General features: G+C 38.0%; 1 protein-coding gene across 1 annotated transcript; it reads right to left on the bottom strand.

The window, feature by feature from the left end:
* Window positions 1-17,307: 17,307 nt before the first annotated feature.
* LOC112694895 lies at window positions 17,308-20,217 on the bottom strand. Its single transcript, XM_048656631.1, has 6 exons — window positions 19,675-20,217; window positions 18,823-19,557; window positions 18,518-18,750; window positions 18,286-18,441; window positions 17,889-18,194; window positions 17,308-17,814 (listed from the first exon to the last, which is right to left on the bottom strand). The coding sequence occupies exons 1-6, from the start codon at window positions 19,850-19,852 to the stop codon at window positions 17,776-17,778; spliced, it is 1,647 nt and encodes a 548-aa protein (XP_048512588.1). The 5' UTR covers window positions 19,853-20,217; the 3' UTR covers window positions 17,308-17,775.
* Window positions 20,218-21,115: the final 898 nt, after the last annotated feature.

Genomic DNA, 21,115 nt, shown 5'->3' with positions numbered 1-21,115 from the left:
GAAAAAATGTTGCCTTGAAAAGCACTCGTTGACCAGACTATTAGCCGCTGGCGAAACGTTGTGTGACATAGAGCACCCTCACGGACCGAGGAAGAAGATCGACGGGCACGACCATCAGCTCGTCCCGCTCTGCGACATTAGCTGATTGTGAGATACGATTGTACCATCAGCGCGTCTTGTTAGCCACCTATCTTTTCAATCCACATCATCCTTTTCCGCGTCCGAAACTCTCGTATCGCTTACCGTTGTTCACCCATAGTCCAGTCATTCGATAAAGAAGCTCAACTTCAAATTGTCGACCGAGATTTCCTATCTGCGTTCGCCGCCATCTTGAAAGAGGGTTGATTTCTGTTTTTTTCACGATAACTCGGTTCTCCGCTAAAGTATACAAAGATTCCGACCGGATACTCTCTTGTGGCTCTCTTGACGGTCTACAATTTGAGTCGTATGAGTTTATCATCCACAATCGATCGTTATCGAGCTGAAAAGTTGAGAGCTTGAAACTGTTTTCTGTATTTTTTTTTTCTTTTTTTTTCGTGATACTTATGGAAAAATTGTCCATCGTCGATCTTGTAGGGCATATAGTAATACCTGTGATTAGCTGTTCTGTTTATTTTCTTGTACGCAAAACTACGACGCGCGAAGTCGCGATTTTGCGACCGCAACGTTCTCCACGCTGCAGCGGGCCAGGTAGAAATGACCCTTTTGTATCGTTCCCGGTGGATATCTGTTCTTCGTCGTTTGATCGATCGAAGACATTTATGGGGAATTCCACGTCAAACGGGCTCCTTTCTCCAGAATATTTCTCGAAATTGATGAAACTTTTTTGACGTCTTGAGGAATCTCGTGAACCATGCTCTGACCACTTATTAACGCTGGCAATCAAAATTTCCAAAGGCGACGATTTTTGGAAAAAATTGCGAATATCGGCGCTTCCGCTATTTTCGATATTCCTGGCCTCGTGAACTCGAATAAACAGAAGTTGATAAAATTCAGGATTCGATTGGATTCCACGGCCGTACTTTATAACGTGAAATCATCCGTTTTGTTAAAAACAAAATGCATGACCACAAAAAACTCTCCACGTTCGAAGACGTTTCTGAATTCGCAAAAATTAGTTCATTCCCTCCACTTTTACCCTCGTGAATTTCACATCCGTTCCATGTAAAAATCTGAATACTTCGTTGAGTCAGCCTTGGAGATATCTGGTGATTCTGTATGGTATTTCGATTATAATTTGGCGTTTATGCGATACGTTCTGCATTGTGAGATTCGTGATTCACATGAGTAATTTGTTACTCCTACGTTGATTAATTCGTTCCATTGATGAGTTCCCTGTTATATTTCGATTTGGTTTTCAACTGACTTGTAAAATATAACTGCAGAGTAGCCACGGAGAAGCGTTCCGCGTAGAACCCGCGCGATCCCCCGTTCGGAATCATCGCTCCAAAATATTATCGATTGTAAGTCTTGTCGGTGATCTCTCGTTAGGTCTCTCCCGATTATATTACAATTATAATTCCGTTATTACGGTGTGAATAATCTCTCGCTACCCCTGAACGAATTATGTTGCGTTACTCCCGACTTTTGTCAACCTTTCGATTCTGTATTTCTCACAATAAGCGTCGAGGTTGGTGGAATGTAGTATCCCGAAATCACGGATTTGTTTACTGTGTTATTATTATTTCATTTATGCTTGAATCGTTGTAGTTGATTTGCGCCGCTCTATACCATATTTTATTCCGCTGTTGAACAGCTCCCGTGCCTAGCCGTTCACTCCGTCGAACCTGGAATTGTTCATTAGTAATTTTTGTCAAATTCGCTAAATGACCCGCCTATACTTATCATTCCAATTATATTACGCATATTCTAGAATATTCTGTTATGTACAAAATAACGTGAAAGGTTGAACGTCGAACGCCCCCATCCTAGGCGACTCCCGCCAATGCTCGGACACGAGGGACCGCCCCCCCAGCCCTCGCGTTGTCCAATCACAGCGTTCCTGTTACAGAGCATCTTCTCCAAACCAACCAATAGTGAGAAAGCGCACCCACGCGGTTATCCAAAAATCAACCCCTCCGGAAACCCCTCCAGATGTGGCGGTATAAAAGCCGATTCCACGCTCCATTCGCTCTCATTCTCGATCAAATTTCGTGCTCGTTCGCTCGGTCGTTGTCTAACGCTTATTTGTTCATTTCTGATTACTCGTTGTCAGAACTCGTATAGAAAATACGGATCTCAATCTCGATATTCGACGGAAATCTCTTGAAGAAATCAGTCCTCTGAACCATATAGATTCAGTAATAAGTTCGGTTCGTTGGTATGGAATCAAGATCACTCGGAAATCATATGAATAATAAAAATTCAAACTTATTGTTAGTGCTTCAATCAGTTTAACAATTGATAAATCCGAAAATCAGAAATTCATAGACAATAAACCTGATTTGAGATCGGGTAGCATTAGCAATCATTTTCATGATTGGTAAAATAGCGGAATAACCTTACGAATCAATTAAATTGGGGATAAATCAAAAATCGTTGAATACCGGGCGAAAATTTTTTAGTTCAAAGAACATCGAAGTTATTAGTAACTTGACAAATTGGTGAAAAAATGGTGAAAATATATCATCAAGAAATCATGTTCGAAAGTCGTCGACATCGCAGAAGCATCTAGAACTCCGTCATGGCAGCGGCATCCAACTACACCTCATAGAACATCCATTCGTCAAGACTCTCGATCTCCTAATTGTGAGTAAAAATAAACTGAGTCTGTCTGTGAAATCAATGAATTGCGTTAAGCACGAATCAACCAATGGAAACCTCTCGGATAAGGATCACTAATTCCCACCGACCCCAGTAATTTTAACATTCCGAAAAATAATTATAGTAATGACACATTAGGATTGAATATCATTCAGCTCGATCTGTAGGATTCTATCGAAGTAATACCCGATTTCGATGGTTCCGATGGTGATTCGGTCCAACAATCAGACCCTGAAATCTTCAACTCCGATTAACGGAGGTGCACTCATTTCGCGAGTGTTAATAACATGGTGTAAGGGCCGACCTTTGACACGAGTAAGCGAAGAAAATACGAAATCGACAGACGAATTAATCGCATGAAGAAACCCGTAGATCAATGGACCATGGAATTTCGATGTATTGTAATCAGACCGAAAGAAAGACTCGCAGGTTTTAGCTTCGGGATCGGACAGCATAAGTCGCAAACATTTGAAGAAATCGATCGATGTAGTAGTGAATCTGTGGCGGAGGTGGAGGTGGAGAAACTATTGTTAGAGATTTGTCGTATTTATTTGACATTAAATAAATCTTTGATAAAAATACGGTTCTCCAACACATAGATATAAAAAGAAATAACAATCATTGTATAAATAAAATAACGAGTGGTCCACGAGACATATTAAAGAACGGGCAAACAGGTACATGAATTAAATATATATATATATACATAGGACGATACACTGATGCACTAACTTCTAGAATTCAGATCTGTTCTTTCGTTGAAACAAATAAATATAAAGATAGGTATTTTCAGCATTTAACAAAAGAGATAATTATTAATAGTTATTTTAATTGTACTATACTTCATGACCCTTTTTCGTTCGTTTGGTAAAATGAGAGAGAGACGGTCAATGTGTGCGCGACTTATATTTTCGTGTTCGTCGATGCTGATGTTGCGTTGGCTGCTTCTCTGTGGGATTTATTCGATTGTGCAGTCTCGGTTGCTCACAGTAGGTTTTTTTCTGGCTCAGAGTGGTATAATTATCCTGTTTTGACCAGGTGCCTCCTGGATGGTAGCCTTCTCGTCTTCGCCTTTGTCGATTGGATGTCCCGTTTTCAAGCAGCGTGATTAGGGCTGGGTTGTTTGACCTCGGGGTAAATTTCGGCCTACCTAACAGATAACTATCCGTCGGATAAATATTACCCGACAGTTTACCGGACACGAGTTGTTCCATGGATATTTATCCGGTTTATTGTGAAAATTTCCAACAATTATATACAAGTAAGATGTAATGCTTGAATATATAAATATATAATAATTATACACAATATAGGTAATAATATCGTATCCATGTATCTTATTGTTAGAGCGGTCCATATAAAGGTCATTTTTGAATTTCAACTGTCTTACCTTCTTGAAAACTCTTCCAAACAACTGGAAAAAAATTTCTGTACATTTTCAGCTGCTGTTATTATTTCTTATTAACATTAACCCGACGCTTAGGATGACGGAAGTTTCAAATGAGAAAACACAAGTATTTTTTACAATCAAACTTTGATTTTTAATGACTTTCGTAATAATCTAAAAGAAAATTATTTCGGCCCAAATGTAGGTACTAGTTTGGTGTACAAAAGGGTGCATTTCAAATTTATTGGAAGAAATAGCCAAAAAATTGGAAAAAAATTTCTCTCCCACTAGAAATAAAAGAATAACAGTCAAAAAATTTGAAGATGAGCTTTGTAAGGACTATCCTATTGTATCTGTTTTAAACTAGTGGCCTAATCAAAAAAACGCGAGAGAAGTGCGAACTTCTCCTCAAACGAAATCCAGATACTAATCAAGTGCGTGTATGATAACAAAAACATAATTGAATGTAGAAAATACAGATGCAACAACGTGGAAAATTAAAAACAGCGCCTGGGAGGAGGTCGAAGAGGACTTTAACGCCAATACCAGTGATGGGTACAGATCTCTAAAAAATTTGAAATCGAAGTACGAGGATATAAAGAAATCGGTTAAAAAAAAAAATTGGCAAACAATAAAATGGGAGTTTTTGAAACCGGGGGAGACCTTTTCGTAGAGACCTTTTATTTTCGTCCCCCCAATATTGGAGTTCTACTTCCCACTACGCATTTTATCCTGCAGGTAGAGGCTTACACGGAACCCAGGCCACCGTGTAACTTATCTTCCCGGTAAGACCGTTTACCTGGAAGATAACTTTTACCCAGAGGTGAAACAACCCGAATCGAAATTTTAACTATCGGATAAACTACCTGACAGTTTACCCGGAGGTGGAACAACCGGCCCTAAGTTGACACGTCTGTCCACCTCGAAGTCCCACAGAGAAGAGAGCGATTTCACCGCTCCGGACTTCATACATATCGTTTTGTCTCTCTCGTTTTTTTTTTCTCCCTCTCTCTCTTTTCTAAATTATTCGCTAAACTATCAACAGTCCGCACCGCCTTGAGAACATTTATTCGCGGAGTACCACCGCACATCGCTACAATACTCGTTGACAAACTACGCAATACGAAAGAGTCGCCTTGCAATTCAAAACACTCGGGAAAATTCATTCAACGACCGGAATCGCTACGAAAACACATACCCCAGATTAACGAGCAATCGAATCAATAATCAATCGGAGAACCAAATTGAGCGCGGAGGAAAATTTTGCAATTATTGTAAAAAAAATAATCATACAATCAATGAATGTCGGGTACGACCGAATCAACCTCAAATTAACAATAGTCACAATGAACCAAACGTCGGTAATCCCGGATTGGAACCTCCGTGAATTTTACCTGCAATTATTGTAAGAAGCCAGGTTGTAGAAATATTTGTGATCCAAAATGTGACGTGGCACCCCGCCGAAATATAAGAGTATCGATTTGCATGAAATATGGTCGACTGTATACTAAAGATCGATAGGGAAACAATGTCCCCAGAGAAGAACTAAGTTAAGCTCTCTTTCGTCCAGGACCGCCGACCCGTCAACACCTAATCGTCTGACATAAGTATATACTGTATTAAAATATAATTGACGAGGTGCGTATAACAATACGATTTAACATTTGACACATATTTTTATATTTGACGACATCTCAATTCAGAGATCATTTGTATTGTTAACATATTATTATTATTATTTATTGAACCAAGGGTCAGACAAAGAAAGGGGTCCTGGCGATTGAGGTAGATTTGACTAGCAAAATTGTAAAAAAATGATAAAGCAACCTATGTAAAGTCAGACGTAAAGATTTTAAGAAATGATCAATGTTATAATATTTATATATTCATTCATGTTGCCATGTTATACTGATTGAAATACAACTATAAAATTATCAAAATTATTATAAAAGAATTATTTGGTTACAATTAAGAATTAATTGTTACAATTGGCGCCCGAACAGGGACACTTGTCTGTTTATTTAAAAAATTATTGTACTATTCGCATATATAAATCTCTATGCCAAAGGTCGAACGTACGCCCGTTCGTACGCGGTCACAGACAAGTTCACCCAGCAACTTACAAAAACAAACAGTAGAGAAAGAAAGTAAGATACGAGAAAGAAAGAAAGTAAAATATTGTACAAACATGGCATCTAACGATGATAATCAAGTCTTAGAGGATTTGAGAGAGGAAAGATTGGCAATACAAATAGAAAAAGCAAATTTAGAAAAACTACGCGATGAAATTCAACAGAGACAAAAGGAATCTAATGATATACTAATTTCAGAACTAAATCAACTGAAGATTGAGTGTAGACAACAACGATCCGAAATGGAACGTTTGCAAAGAGAGAATGAGCGTATGGCGAATGAGAGAAGGATGGACAATAATCGAGTGGAGGATAGTCCGGCAGTAGTGAACGGATTGGTACGGAGATTGGAGAATTTAAATAACGAGGTAACCTTACCAAAATTTAAAGATGATTCACACATGCATCCCAATAAATATCTTGAAAAAATCGAAAAATATTTTAACATAAAAAATACATCTCAGGCAAATAAACTAGACGTAGTTGAACGATCCTTGGAAGGTAGAGCGCAAATTTGGTATGAGGCGAATAATTTCGAAAATTATCTAGTATTTAAAACAGCATTTCTCAACGAATTCCATTCAATTCCTAATCAAGTTAAAATTAAAAGTAAATGGTTAACGCGTCGATACGAATCACAAAACGGATCATTGCAAACTTATTTTTATGATCAAATCAGTGAAGCGCAATATTTTCAGCCAAAATATACAGATTATGAACTTCATTATCACATAATTTAACAATTACCAATTAAATATCGTCAAAATTTAGTATCCATAGATTACTCTAATGCGAAAAACGTAGCTCAGGTTCTGGCCCATATGGATTTAAATAACGAAGCACGAGAGAATGAAAAGAAACGTTGTCCAGAAGTAGATAAACATAGTACTGGTAATAAATATTATAATAATAGATCAATCAGTTTAGAAAATAGGCAGCGAAACGAGTCACGGAATTGGAGGTCAAATTCAAACGTAGCGTCATATAATCATCATTCTTATCGAAGATATCCACAACAATCTTATGATCACGTCGGTAACAATTCCAATAGGCAAATTTCTGGTATGCATGGTATGATTGTAGCCAATAATCAATATCAGCAAAGAAATACTAATCAATCATTGAATGGGGGATGGCAATTGCCGAATTTTAACATTCCTCCGCCAACTCAGGTGTCGGCAAATCAATCTTTAAACGACAATGCGGCGCAATGATAACAGATCCGCATATGCGCTGCAATCCATACAATTTTGTTGAGGATCTGATCGATCAAGTTGATAGTGATATAAACAAAGCCGATGATACACTAGCAACAAAATTTCTTAAATGTCCTAGAATTATAGTTTTCACTCATTCAACTCCAATTTCTGCGCTTTTAGACACGGGCAGCCAAGTGACATGTATTTCCGAAAGCTTTTATTCATATTTATCGAAACATTATAGTTTATACGAATTACCGGTTACCAATATTGTTATTTTACCAGCTATAGGACGTAGCCAAACCATCATTAAAAAACAAATTCTTTTAGAATTACAAATCGGAGATTACCATATAACTTCACCGTTTCTAATAGTTCCCCGGTTAATGTCAGACATGATCCTAGGAAATGATTGGTTTCATATAAATAAGGTCCGCCTCGATTATAAAAACTGTGCAATTTATTTAGGCGAATATCTCGTTCCTCCGGATGTTGCATCGTACGATCGTATGTCTTTGAAGCGTGTTGTGTCCACAAAATCGGACGATATAATTTATATTCAAATATTGCAACAAATTGACGAAGATTCAGAAATGAACAAAATAACAACAAATAATTATGATAACAACCAAAATGATATTAATAAAAGTAATAATAACCAGTTAACTCAACATGATAATAACGATGATATTAGAGAAACCATGCAGAATGATGAACATAAGAATAAATATAATGAAGGGAATACACCAGCTAATGTATATCGTAACGATGAAGACGCGATATTCTTCAGGGAGATACGAACGATCGCGGAAAACCTTACGGTTTTAACGTTAGGAGAACAAAAAATATTAACCGATACCTTATTGCAATATAAAAAATTATTTTCTGAAAAAACTGAACCTGCAGGAAATTATGAGCACAAAATTAATTTAACCAATAAAAAAGCGTTTGTACATAAATTGTATCCGGTTCCATTATCAATGCGACGTGCTGTAGATGACGAAATTGAAAGCATGTTGAAAACAGGAATTATAGAAAGATCAGTGAGTCCATTTTGCAATCCCTTACGTGTCATTAAGAAAAAAGATGGACGAATTAGAATATGCCTAGATGCTAGATTTTTAAACAATATAATCGATTCAGATAATGAAACACCGCCACTAATTAGTGAAATTATGCAAAGATATCATGGTATAAAGTATTCATCTACCTCAGACTTAGCTCAGGGTTATTGGCAAATCGCATTAGAAAAATCATCTCGCCCCTACACAGCATTTTTACATGGATCCAAACTTTATCAGTTTAAACGTATTCCATTTGGACTCAAGACAGCTGGGAGCGGTTTTATGCGAGCTCTTTCTTTATCTCTCGGTAATAATTTTGATTCATACCTAACACGATATATAGACGACCTATTAATTACATCTCTTAGTTTTGAAGAACATATTGAACATATAAATGCCATATTTAATAAATTACAGGAAGAAAATTATACATTGCGCCTTGACAAATCGTTATTCTGTTGCAGTACGGTTAAATTTCTTGGTTTTATGCTCTCTATTGATGGAATCAGACCGGATCCTGATCGATTAGAAATAATACGGAACTTTACCGAACCTACAAATAGCAAACAGCTTCAACAATTTTTGGGCATATGTACATACTACAGACAATTTAGTACCCGTCATGCGATCTTTGTAGAACCTTTTCGAGATTTATTAAAAGCAAAGAACAAATGGTGTTGGACAGAAAATCATAGTCGAGCGTTCAAAGTTCTAAAGGAAAATTTTGCGGATAGTGTTATGCTGTATCATGTAAACCCAAATCTAAAATTTAAATTACAAACGGATGCCTCAAACGCGGGTATAAGTGGAATATTGTATCAAACCGATGAAGGTGGAAACCAATACATAGTATCCCTAGTTAGTAGATGTTTATCAACCCCAGAATTAAATTATACTACGACGGAGAAAGAATTACTAGCGATTGTCTATTCTATAGTAAAATTACGAACTTACCTAATTGGTCAAGAATTTGATATCATCCCTGATCACAAAGGTTTAATTTTTCTGGACAAAACTAATTATCAAAGTCCTAGATTAATCAGGTGGAGTCTAATCCTCCAGCAATATTCGTATAAGGTACATCACTGTGCAGGAAAAGATAATTTAATAGCAGATTTCTTTAGTCATAATCCTCGTGGACAATATGAGGTGGAAAAATCCAACGAATTAGTAATAGCCAGTTTACAGTCATTGATACCGTGTATAGGGAATGAGGAAGATGAAAATGAAAAATATATACTCCAAGCAATAGAAGGAAAAAAGGAATATTACAAAGAATTAAGCAATTTGACTAATATACAAAAAGCAGACTCCAATCTGATACCACTATTTAAAGCGAATTCTGAAGGAAAATTACCTGATGCATATATGATACAAAATGATTTACTTTTTCGACACGATAGAGGATTAAAACGATGGCAGTTGGTAGTGCCTCAAGTGTTAACTCCTACAATAATTAATTTAATACATCATAAATTAGGGCACCCAGGTGTGTACAAAACTCTAGTCTACATTAAACGATTCTTTTATTGGAAAAAGATGAATGATGAGGTAAAGAAGTTCGTCTTAGCTTGTGATTTGTGTCAGCGTGTTAAGCCAATAAATTATAACACAGAAGGAGAATATAAAATGATTAAACATGAAAAACCTGGCGACATGGTTACAGTCGATTTTTATGGTCCTTTACCCCGATCAACAGGAGGAGTATAATATATTTTTGTGGTATTAGACGTCTTTACTGAATATGTAAAATTATATCCCATAAAAAAGGCAACAACTAAAACAGTTTTAAAGAAAATATTGGAAGAATATATTCCTGAAATGGGAAAACCAAAAAGTATTTTAGCAGATAACGGTTCACAATTTACAGCTCACGCATGGCGAACAGCTTTAGAGCGTGAATCAATCAAAGTTTATTTTTGTTCAATTAGACATCCACAAAGTAATCCTACTGAAAGAGTAATGCGAGAACTGGGAAAATTCTTTAGAATATTTTGTTCAACGACTCATACCAAATGGGCTATCTATATTAAAAAGGTCGAACAATTGCTGAACATTACAACACACCATAGCACTGGGTATAGCCCCTTTGAACTCCAATATGGTAGAGAACCTGATGATGAAATTAAAAAATTAGTTAACTTCCCAAAGACTCCAGATGTACCCTTAGAGGAAAAAATTTGCTCAGCGAGAAAGCAAATGTTACGAAATTTCCAGTACCGAAAGAAACAACAAAAACAATCAAAGCTAAAAATAAGACTGGATGATTTAGTATTGCTAAAAGTGCCACACCAATCTAATGCATTGGATAAAAAAATTAGCAAATTCTTTTATCTATATGAAGGTCCCTATAAAGTCGTAAAGATATTTAATGAAAATGCATGTGAACTAGCTAATCCAAATACGCCAACTATCTCAAAGGGCAGATATAATAAAACCAGCCTACGGAAATACCATCCACCACTCGATTCCATAGAAAACAAAGAAATAACGATTACAACTAATTGTAAGAAAATAGGCTAAAATAATTTATAAGATTAAAATTTATTTGAATTAACTATAATCAACAGTTAATTAAAATGGGGGATATTGTAGAAATATTTGTGATCCAAAATGTGACGTGGCACCCCGCCGAAATATAAGAGTATCGATTTGCATGAAATATGGTCGACTGTATACTAAAGATCGATAGGGAAACAATGTCCCCAGAGAAGAACTAAGTTAAGCTCTCTTTCGTCCAGGACCGCCGACCCGTCAACACCTAATCGTCTGACATAAGTATATACTGTATTAAAATATAATTGACGAGGTGCGTATAACAATACGATTTAAAATTTGACACATATTTTTATATTTGACGACATCTTAATTCAGAGATCATTTGTATTGTTAACATATTATTATTATTATTTATTGAACCAAGGGTTAGACAAAGAAAGGGGTCCTGGCGATTGAGGTAGATTTGACTATCAAAATTGTAAAAAAAATGATAAAGCGACCTATGTAAAGTCAGACGTAAAGATTTTAAGAAATGATCAATGTTATAATATTTATATATTCATTCATATTGCCATGTTATACTGATTGAAATACAACTATAAAATTATCAAAATTATTATAAAAGAATTATTTGGTTACAATTAAGAATTAATTGTTACAAGGTCATATTATACATATAATATAATTTGTGATTATCGTAGAAGAATATCCCAAAAAAGCACCTCGGGTGCAAAAAACTTCGCCAAGTACATTAATTTATCCAAAGCAATCCCCATCGAAAGGTCTTCCCTCAAGAATAACCGTGAAACTAAATTCTTCGGAGAAAAAAAGATCCAAATCAATTATTGTGCCAAGTACATGCCTGCGTATGTAACTATACATCATGCATGCAAGTACTAGCACAGATATATTGAACGTACTAAAGAGGACTGGAATTATCAAATAAATGAATATAAATCTGAAAGAGAATGGAAAAAAATATTTTAATCAAATTTGAAGACAAACTTCAAAAGAGAAAAGTAAAGACCACGGCGTGATCGTGAAACGAGCCCATCGGTGATCAGAGATAACCATATCTCAGCTGTCCGAAGACCGATTTCATTGAGATAACGCTCAAATGAAAGCTCGTCCCGATTCATATGACGAGAGTGATCTCATATTTGCTGTCATGTCATGAATATGGGAGATATTTGATGAAACGCGAAGCCAACTCTGCTTTTTTGCTCCCCTAGCGGTATAGATACTCGGTACTGCGCCCCTCCTTTTGAATATACTTGGCGCGAGACTCCACAGAGTCTCTTGATCTGTAAGAAAACTTATTGCACTCCGAGTACAATCTACGCCGTAGAAAATATTGAATGGACCGTAGCGGATACTTGTATCGTTTTTCGTTTATTCATTTGAGTCCCCTCTTAACAGAATTTTAGTGTTCGATCAAAAAACTAAATTTCACTCAGCCTTCATTTGAAAATTTCATGAAAATTAACCCGGAACCCACGAGACTAAGTTCAAAGTTCTTTGTGAACAAGCGTGAACGAGCCATTCCGAAGTAATGAAAATTCGAAAATAAAAAAATAAAAATTCCCATCTTATTTAAATAGAAACATTACAAATGAATCGAGGCAAACCTTGATATAATTATTAAGGGCTCTAGTTGGCTCCAAAATTTTTATTTTTACGTGTACTCAACTTTCCAACACTGTTGAGAAAGAAATTTTTTTTTTTCCCTTGATACACCTTAATGAACTTATTAAGGGTCTTGGATACCAACATATATGTATCATTTTTTATGCGAGATTTCGTAGTTTCAACTATTTAGGCGTATTTTCGACTTATTCGGAAAAGCGAGAGGTGCATATCCCTTTATTCGTCGGTAGGAAGGTGCGCTGGTCGGAAAAACCAGGTTTTACAGTCAAAAAACTATGAAATTGAATTTTATAAAATGCGAGGTGCATCGCGCGAAACCCCGAAAACGTGGCCAAAAGTCAAAAACGCATTCAATTCGGGTGAAAGTTCGTCCTCGGGGGTTTTTGGGGTCGCTGATCACGAATCCGGAATCAAAAATCTGAAAAACAAAATGGAGGATCCAAAACGGCCACAAATTTCTTCGAAAACGCATTCAAATCGGGTGAAAGTTCGTACTCGGGGGTTTTTGGGGTCGCTGATCACGAATCCGAAATCAAAAATCTGAAAAACAAAATGGAGGATCCAAAACGGCCACAAATTTCTTCGAAAACGCATTCAAATCGGGTGAAAGTTCGTACTCGGGGGTTTTTGGGGTCGCTGAACACGAATCCGAAGTCAAAAATCTGAAAAACAAAATGGCGGATCCAAAACGATGGACATATGTGGTAGAATGATGTCAGATATCTCAGATAAAAGGTATGGGAGGTTTCTCGAGGTCATTGATTACGAATATTAGGTTAACAACCAGCAGTTTATTTGTGCAGACTATAAATGTGCATCATATAACATATAAAGGAAAAAACGCATTTTCTTTCTGAGCAAAAACATAATTTCACAATGAACTATACTAGAATACAATTTCCTCGTCAGATTCGTCGTCGTGAAATTCCGACTCATCTTCCGATGTGGGTTGACTGGTCATTGAAGGTGGGATCAACAATTCTATAGCTTCCGCAGATAAACTACGCATTTTTTTCTGTGGTAATTTGCGGATACTAGAAATGTACGGATCAGATGTTACCATTAGCCGATTCCACACATCTTTCATCGTTTTGGATCTCGAACACTTCCGTGATAAATTTTCTCGGATACTTTTAATATCTTTGTTCCGAGCTTCTTGAGCATCTTCGGATAGTTGGCCGATTGGTAATAATGCATGGGCTATTATTTGTGGACCATGGATGAGAAACTTGTGCACCGAGGTAGGCATAAAATACCACGGGTAAAGTTCGACAAATAGTCGCGCAGTTTCGATCGCATATTCTTGAAATTTGTCGGTATTAATCTCATGACCACTCGAAATAGCCTGCAGAATAGCGTAGAAGCGTTTGATCAATTCTTCGTTGACTCCCGTTATCATAGCAGACACTCTCGAATTTTCAAAAAACCGCCGAGCTGTGTTTCCGTCATTAGTGCTACCGAACCCAGGCTTCGGAAAATCGACGATTAGACCTAATTGCGTACGAAAGCCTTTTTGAACAACCCTCTTGCTCTCTTCTACAATCCGCTTTTCTTCCTCAGTACGTGCTTGCCATTTTTTTATCTTTAATTTGTACGCCAAATGTAAACAGCATTCGAAAAAACGTATCCACCCATGCAATGTAGAAAGACCGAACTTGAAATTCTCTTCGTTGACTTTTCTTTGTAGAAGAGCATCGATGTCATTGAAATTTTTTGATGTGGCTCCACATAAGTAGCAGCGCGAGCGTTGAGCAGACTTCGTAGATGTCAATGCGTTGCAAACCTTCCCATCGATCATTGTTAACATCATTTTAAATTCAACTGAGATTTCGTTCTGATTTACAATTGTTTCGTAAGGAACAAGTGCCTTTATCTGGTCATTGATGTAAAGTTCTTCGTTGACTGTCGATTCCGTGTTTTCGTGCAGAAACTGTAATCTTAGTGGTCTACAGAATCGAGGCGATGAAGGCCTAGGGTTCTTCCAAATCACAATTTCGCCATTTGATTCACGATCGACAGATATGAGCTGCAATGGCACAACTGAAGTGAAGAACACACTTGAATCCGAAATGCTATCGTCTTCAAACTTCTGCTTATATACACTTTGTCCAGAGCTTCCATCGCAGCCCCACTTGCAGATAAGGGACATCTTCTTAACATTTTCGTCAGCGATACTCGAAATAACTTCACGTTCAAGTAATATAATACGCTGAACTGTGTGGTCCAGTAAAGCCTGTAACTGAACTTCTGCTTTGCTTTCTGTAATAGTAATAGCCGTTTGAGATGGATAACACAGTTTTTTTGCTTCTGCTACTTTGGAGTAAGGAGGAACCATACGACAATGCTGTCCGATACTCAGTGATCTCAGTGCTTGGTAATCATTCTTGGACATTTTACGTTCCACCAAATAGGAAAGTGCAGCATCTGCTGATAATGTAACTTCTGGTTTTGTTTCCAAAGATTTTCTGTACTTTGAAGCTCTCGTTGGACTCGTCAGCGTTGCATCCTTCACAACTTTCGCGGCATCCACTTGTCCTGAAGCTCGAAGGCTCATTTGAGCGGCATATGCCAACTCGTTCGTAGTCAACGTTGCACGGACTTCTTCAGTTTTCCTCCGTTTCGATCTTTCACTTAATGATTCGAACTCCGCAGAAGGGCGACCATGTGTAACGGTTTCAGTCAGTGCGGGCGTCTTCTGAGAAGGACCAGGTACAGGAAAGGACACCTGCACATCGAGCCATTCCGCATGTTTCTTGAAAAATACATTTTCATGCCTACTGGCCGATTGAAACTTCTCTCGCATTTTGCTGAATACGTGAGATAATGAAGGCTTCATACTGTCGGCTATGGTCACCGAACGTCCACTCTTCTTGGAAAGTTCGGCTGAAAGGTGTTCCAATAAATCGGCAATTGAGTCCTGCAAATGCGCTTTCACAATGAGGAAGATCTCCCTCCGGGTGTATAGTAAAATATCGCCGTCGTTACTAGACCCTGCAATAAAGCCACAGAAAATTAAAAACTAATTTGCATATAAACACTGGAAATATTTAACGTACAATGAATAAAGTACCACCAAACTTCTTTAATAAACTAAATTCTTTGCAAAATAAATTTTTCGAACCACCCTAATATACACACGAAAACCGATATTAGTTCCCTATTCTATTGTATGTGCCGAACACCTACCGGGCTGCCCATGCCGCCCGGGCGCGCTGCGCCGCGTACCTGCTCAAGCTACGCTGACCTAACCGAAATTACGTTTTCCGCACGATTCCGCAGGCGTTTTTAGGCGATTTCGTTAGCTGATAAACTCATCTAAGGCCCCCAACTTATTTTATTGCGGGATCTGGCGGGATGAGCAACTTTTTGTCTACTTGAAAGTGGAAGTCTCGAAAACCGTATCGATTTCAGAGGGTCCCGAACATGGTTGTATTTCAAGCAGATAAATATAACTTTTCAATTTAACTTATATAGAAATATTTTATACATACCTCCAGCAGTAGAATCCATTTTGAAAAATGAAAATCGGTTGGATCACTTTCGAGTTATGGATTTTCAAATATCACCGTTTTTCGTTGTGTGTTCGCTCGCTGCGTGTGCTCTCAACTAAGGCTGACTTTGAACTAACGTCCCAAGCCAGGTACATAAGGGACGACCCTACCCTTCGAGGTTTGAATGCACCAATCATTTCTCTACCCAACCCACTGGTCAAAATACCCCGAATCGAATTTTCGTTTTCGGGGTTTCGTCCCACTGTGCTTCGTCAAAAATGATGTTGGATTCAATTTTTTTTGTTTAGAATTTACGCGGATAAGGCCATAGATTTGGAAAAAAAATAAATGTTGCCGGAAAAGTTTATTTATCATTTGTTTATTTGACAATGAATTTTTAAATGATTTTTAAAACACTGACGGATAGCACCGAAAAATTAAAAAAAAATGCTGACATATACTTTGAACTATACTACAGCCTGTGAATTAATTTCAGAGGTGCGTTCGGCTTCGTTTTCGAGTAAAAAATCATCAAAGTTGGCGGCGCGCGTAAATTCGAGCTCGTCTAAGCCCATGCGCGTAATGACGCGCGTCGAGCGACAGAGAATACCCTGTCTACTCTCCATGGTCGCTACTTGGTGGACGCTCCGCGGCGGCATTCACGAGTCATTTTCAAGATGATCGACACCGTTAAAAAATCTGAAAACACTTCCATAGCTTCCTCATGACTCTCCAAAGCGATCGAGTCAAGTTCCAGAGATTTTTCATCTCTCGTTTTCGAGACATTAAAACATATTAAGACACAATAATATCTGAGGTTGGAAAATTGTCGGAATAGGCAACGAATATTCATGACCACTTTTGCAGGTAGCCACTACCTCCGCGAAATAGAGGAGACAACATTCCTGTTATGAGTCATTTAATTGGTGATTCAAAGTACCTATAGTATCATAAACTCTGCATTGCCATCAGTTCGTCCAATGTGCATTTCAAAGATCTCGGGGGGATTCAGACACTGAAACTCCTGCATATTTTTCGCTGAAGACGTCATACCGCCTTATCTCTCAGCTGTATATAAAAAATGAAGACGCAATATTACGAAAGAATACAAATATATGGTTATATTATTCATAAAAGTGACAGTTTATTTGGAGTAAAATAACGTTCGATAAAATATCCCATGTCAAAAGGAGTAAGTACATACGAAAGATCAAATATAGTATTTCTTAACAAAAGATGATGAACTTATTTCTAATCTTTTTTCGTGATAACATTTCACTGAAGATCGTCGGGGTAAGAGCACTGTATAAAAAGAACTTTCATAACCCGCTGCATGTGTGTTCTTTGAAAAAAAATGTTGGCGAAAGTAAAAACTGAAAACCATCCAACAACGCTGAAACTAGGCTTGCGTATTTTATCTTATCCATCAACTTAAACTCTACATACAGCCACTTTTTAATTTTCTGACCTTTATGGTCTAAAGGATATAAAATATTATGTATTGCTCAAACGACATACCAATTAGAAAATATTTTTATGGATGTTTTCAAAAAAGTTATGGTGGAATACAGAGCATAGCCATGAATCCGTACTTTAAAGTATGCCGGCCATGCGTAACTCTTCACAAGCAACCTGTCAATCAAAAGCATGAGGATAGTAAAATCTTTTCATCTAATGCAACCTGATGAAATAAGTGTAATACGTACCACGGAATCGCAGCGCCCTTCATACGCATCAACCAACAATTTTTTGACGACTTGTGCTTGTAAAGTATAGCGTTGGTGTCTTCCACTCACTATACCCAGGAGTTTCCACAATATATTGATCTCGTAGGGATTTTTTGCTAGTGCGGCGCGTAATTTTTTTGTCATTTCAACAATTAGATGTCTTTCGGCCGGATACACGAACTTCTTGTCACATCGGTCGCAAATGCGTATACATTCTACCGCTTGACCAGATCTCACGTTCACCATGCGAAAAAGGAACTTCACGTCACAGTAGTTCCACTGTATCTGTCATTGTGCACAGAAATGAAGTCGACATTTCATTATCAAAGACGTTGTGGCTCAAAATTGTACGAAAAAAGACAGTGAAAAAGCCTACCTCCTCCCCAGGTCTTATTGATTGCGACGCACGTAATACCATACTGCCATCATTTTTTACATGTACAATGGTATTATTGACACATGCATGTTTAGCCAAACTGATCAACGGGTATATTGCCCAGGCGGCTGTGAATTTACCGTCAGAAGTTGGTATCTATATCCAAACAATATGGGTCAACGTTAACTGTTATAAATCGAATGATAATAATATTGTTTCATAGTATGCTTACCGGAAGCATATTTGCAGCATGGATTGCGTATATTTTAATCATTAGTTTTGCAGCGATCGGTATATCGTCATTTCTCTTGAAAAAGTTTGTACGATTTTTCAACAACATTATTAGCAACACAGCCTCGACCATCATTCGCCAGTTAGTTTTTTCTTGTTTGCCAGGCAAGCTGAGGAACCCTTTCGTTGAGTGTCCGATAAACTGTTCTCCTGTGAACCCAAGTCGGATATGATCTGAAACACAAACATTCATCATAAATGAATGCCACCTAGTCTTATTTGATTAATCAATAATAGTATAATTACCTGTGTTTTTTTCAATTTCCTCCAACACATCATTCAGAGCTTTAAGATTAATGCCTCCTTCAGTCAGTATAATGAGGTATCTCAGATTACAAGCTGCTCTGTGTTTGTTTATGAAGAAACTATTGCCCCTTTTACCTAATATTTTGCATTCAATGCTGTGATATTTATCATATGCCTCTGCGCGACATTCCTCAGAGCAATAAGCATAGACGCAGCATTGGGCACATGGAATAACTGACATACATGACTTCAAGCAGTGGTGACAATTCCTAGGACTCTGTACCAGTGACCGTACTGAGATGAACGGTTTTTCTATAACCAAGATATCACCTGGCTGAAACGGCATCTTTGCAATAAGTTTTCGACCCTCCTGAGGATTGTATGCAACATCAATGCCTCGACTAGCACCTGGTAGCTCAGAGCTCTCGCCATGAACGACTTTCATATCATCGACATGTTCCACTGTGGTCTCTGTTTCTGACTCGTCATTGATTTGAGCAAGGGCATATTCTTTGCGCTCTATTATTTTGGGTCGTAGATTATTTGGGTAAGGAAGATCCAGCGCCCTGTCTATATCCAAGATGCATTCTTTGTATTTTTTCAAATGATTCAGAGCTGCAGATCTGTTAGCATAAGCCATAGCAGCACTCTCCGAGTGAGGAGGTGCATTCATCAAACTAGCAGCATAAACCAATGCAGCATTTTCATAGTCGCCAGAAGAGAACAAAACGTTACCTATTGAATTAAGATAGTGTATTAATCAAAAGAAACAAATAATCAAATTACAAACGAAAATTTGATACGGTCCTGGTAAAATCGAGAGTACAAAAATTTTTGAGAGTATTCTATTACCCCGCTTACGAAGCACTTCTGAGTTGGACACAGATTTTTCATGCGTGCCCAAAATCTCTTCGAACATCGACCACAAAGGTGCCAACGTTGCAAGCAATTCTTCAACGGTAATTTTTTCGACTCTTTCCTGTATATTCTTGAAAATCATGACGCAATCTAGATAATCTGGTGTATCCATGTTTACTCGTCGGTAATCGGATAATTATTCACAGATCGTTAGACTGTTGAAACCACGCAGTGCTACTGAACACGTGTCGACGGCGTGAGGTTTCCAAGCTGGAACTTGGCGTTGGGGATTCCCCGCAACGATGATATATTGCTTTTTCTGTCACTGATCACTGCTCGTTTACTCACTGACTTCAGCTTTCATGCAACTAATCCAGATATTGACTGGCGCTGAACCGGCACAGTATCGGAATGAACTCAAAAGCCACAAAGAAGCGTCTAGAACAAAGCAACCACGCTATTGTAGGCTTCTTTACGGATGTGCAAACCAAAGTAGAATCATCAGTGGTAGAATCGCAAAGCAAAATCAAACAGCGCTGACAATTGGCCAGAGCTGAACCTTTACTGCCGTATCTTCCAATACGCGACCTCGGCTTATATTTTACACACTCCATAAATGCGCGGCGAAAGCCTCACAATGCCACAGAAACGAGCGTTGTACGAGGTGGCATGAAGGTGGCCGCCAACGTTGACTGATTGGTCAATGCTACGTTTATTGATTGATGTTTTAAAAAACGCGCCAGAATCTACTTGGTCAAAACATGGCGACCACCGTTCAAGGTCACGAAAACTGGCAACAGAAGCATCAAAGGAGTCGCCGTTATTGTCGCTTCCGGTTCTACTAGTCCCTATTCTGTGACGATGCATCAAGAGACCGGTAGTCTCGCACCAAGTGTACACAAACCTCATTCATGAGTGTCGTAGTTAGACACTACGTGATATGATTTAGGTTGGCGCAAAATATACCTGGAGAATTTACGGCAGCACGACGCCGCTCAACCCGCATCCATCGTACATAAATTCCACTAGGAATATTATGCGCCAACCTAAATCATATCGCGTAGTGTCTAACTACGACACTTATGAATGAGGTTTGTGTACATTTAAAAGGAGGGGCGGAGTACCGAGTATTTATGCTGCTAGGGGAGCAGAAAAGCGGAGTTGGGTTCGCGTTTCATCAAATATCTCCCATATTCATGACATGACAGCAAATATGAGATCACTTTTGCCATATAAATTGGGACGAGCTTTCATTTAAGCGTTATTTCAATGAAATTGGTCCTCGGACAGCTGAGATATAATGATCTCTGATCACCGACGTTAGTTAGGTAATTTACATGGTCTACCATGTAATTGCCATTGACTCAAGTCTAGTATTCGTCGAGCTGATTTTTTATTAGAGTAGTGGAGTAGTAGAGGAGTAATTAGAGACGAA

Source organism: Athalia rosae, chromosome 6 (genome assembly GCF_917208135.1).
Source record: "Athalia rosae chromosome 6, iyAthRosa1.1, whole genome shotgun sequence".
Lineage (NCBI taxonomy): Eukaryota > Metazoa > Arthropoda > Insecta > Hymenoptera > Athaliidae > Athalia > Athalia rosae.
The sequence above is the reverse complement of the archived record's forward strand: the minus strand, read 5'-3'. Positions and strand labels throughout refer to the sequence as shown.

Bases quoted from the DNA above. Each gene is read 5' to 3' on its own strand.
- LOC112694895 (XM_048656631.1), bottom strand. From the start codon at position 19,852: ATGGATACACCAGATTATCTAGATTGCGTCATGATTTTCAAGAATATA. The intron at 19,558-19,674 runs GTAATAGAATAC...TTAATTCAATAG, and splicing joins AGAAGTGCTTCGTAAGCGGG to GTAACGTTTTGTTCTCTTCT. The intron at 18,195-18,285 runs GTAGGCTTTTTC...GCACAATGACAG, and splicing joins CAATAAGACCTGGGGAGGAG to ATACAGTGGAACTACTGTGA.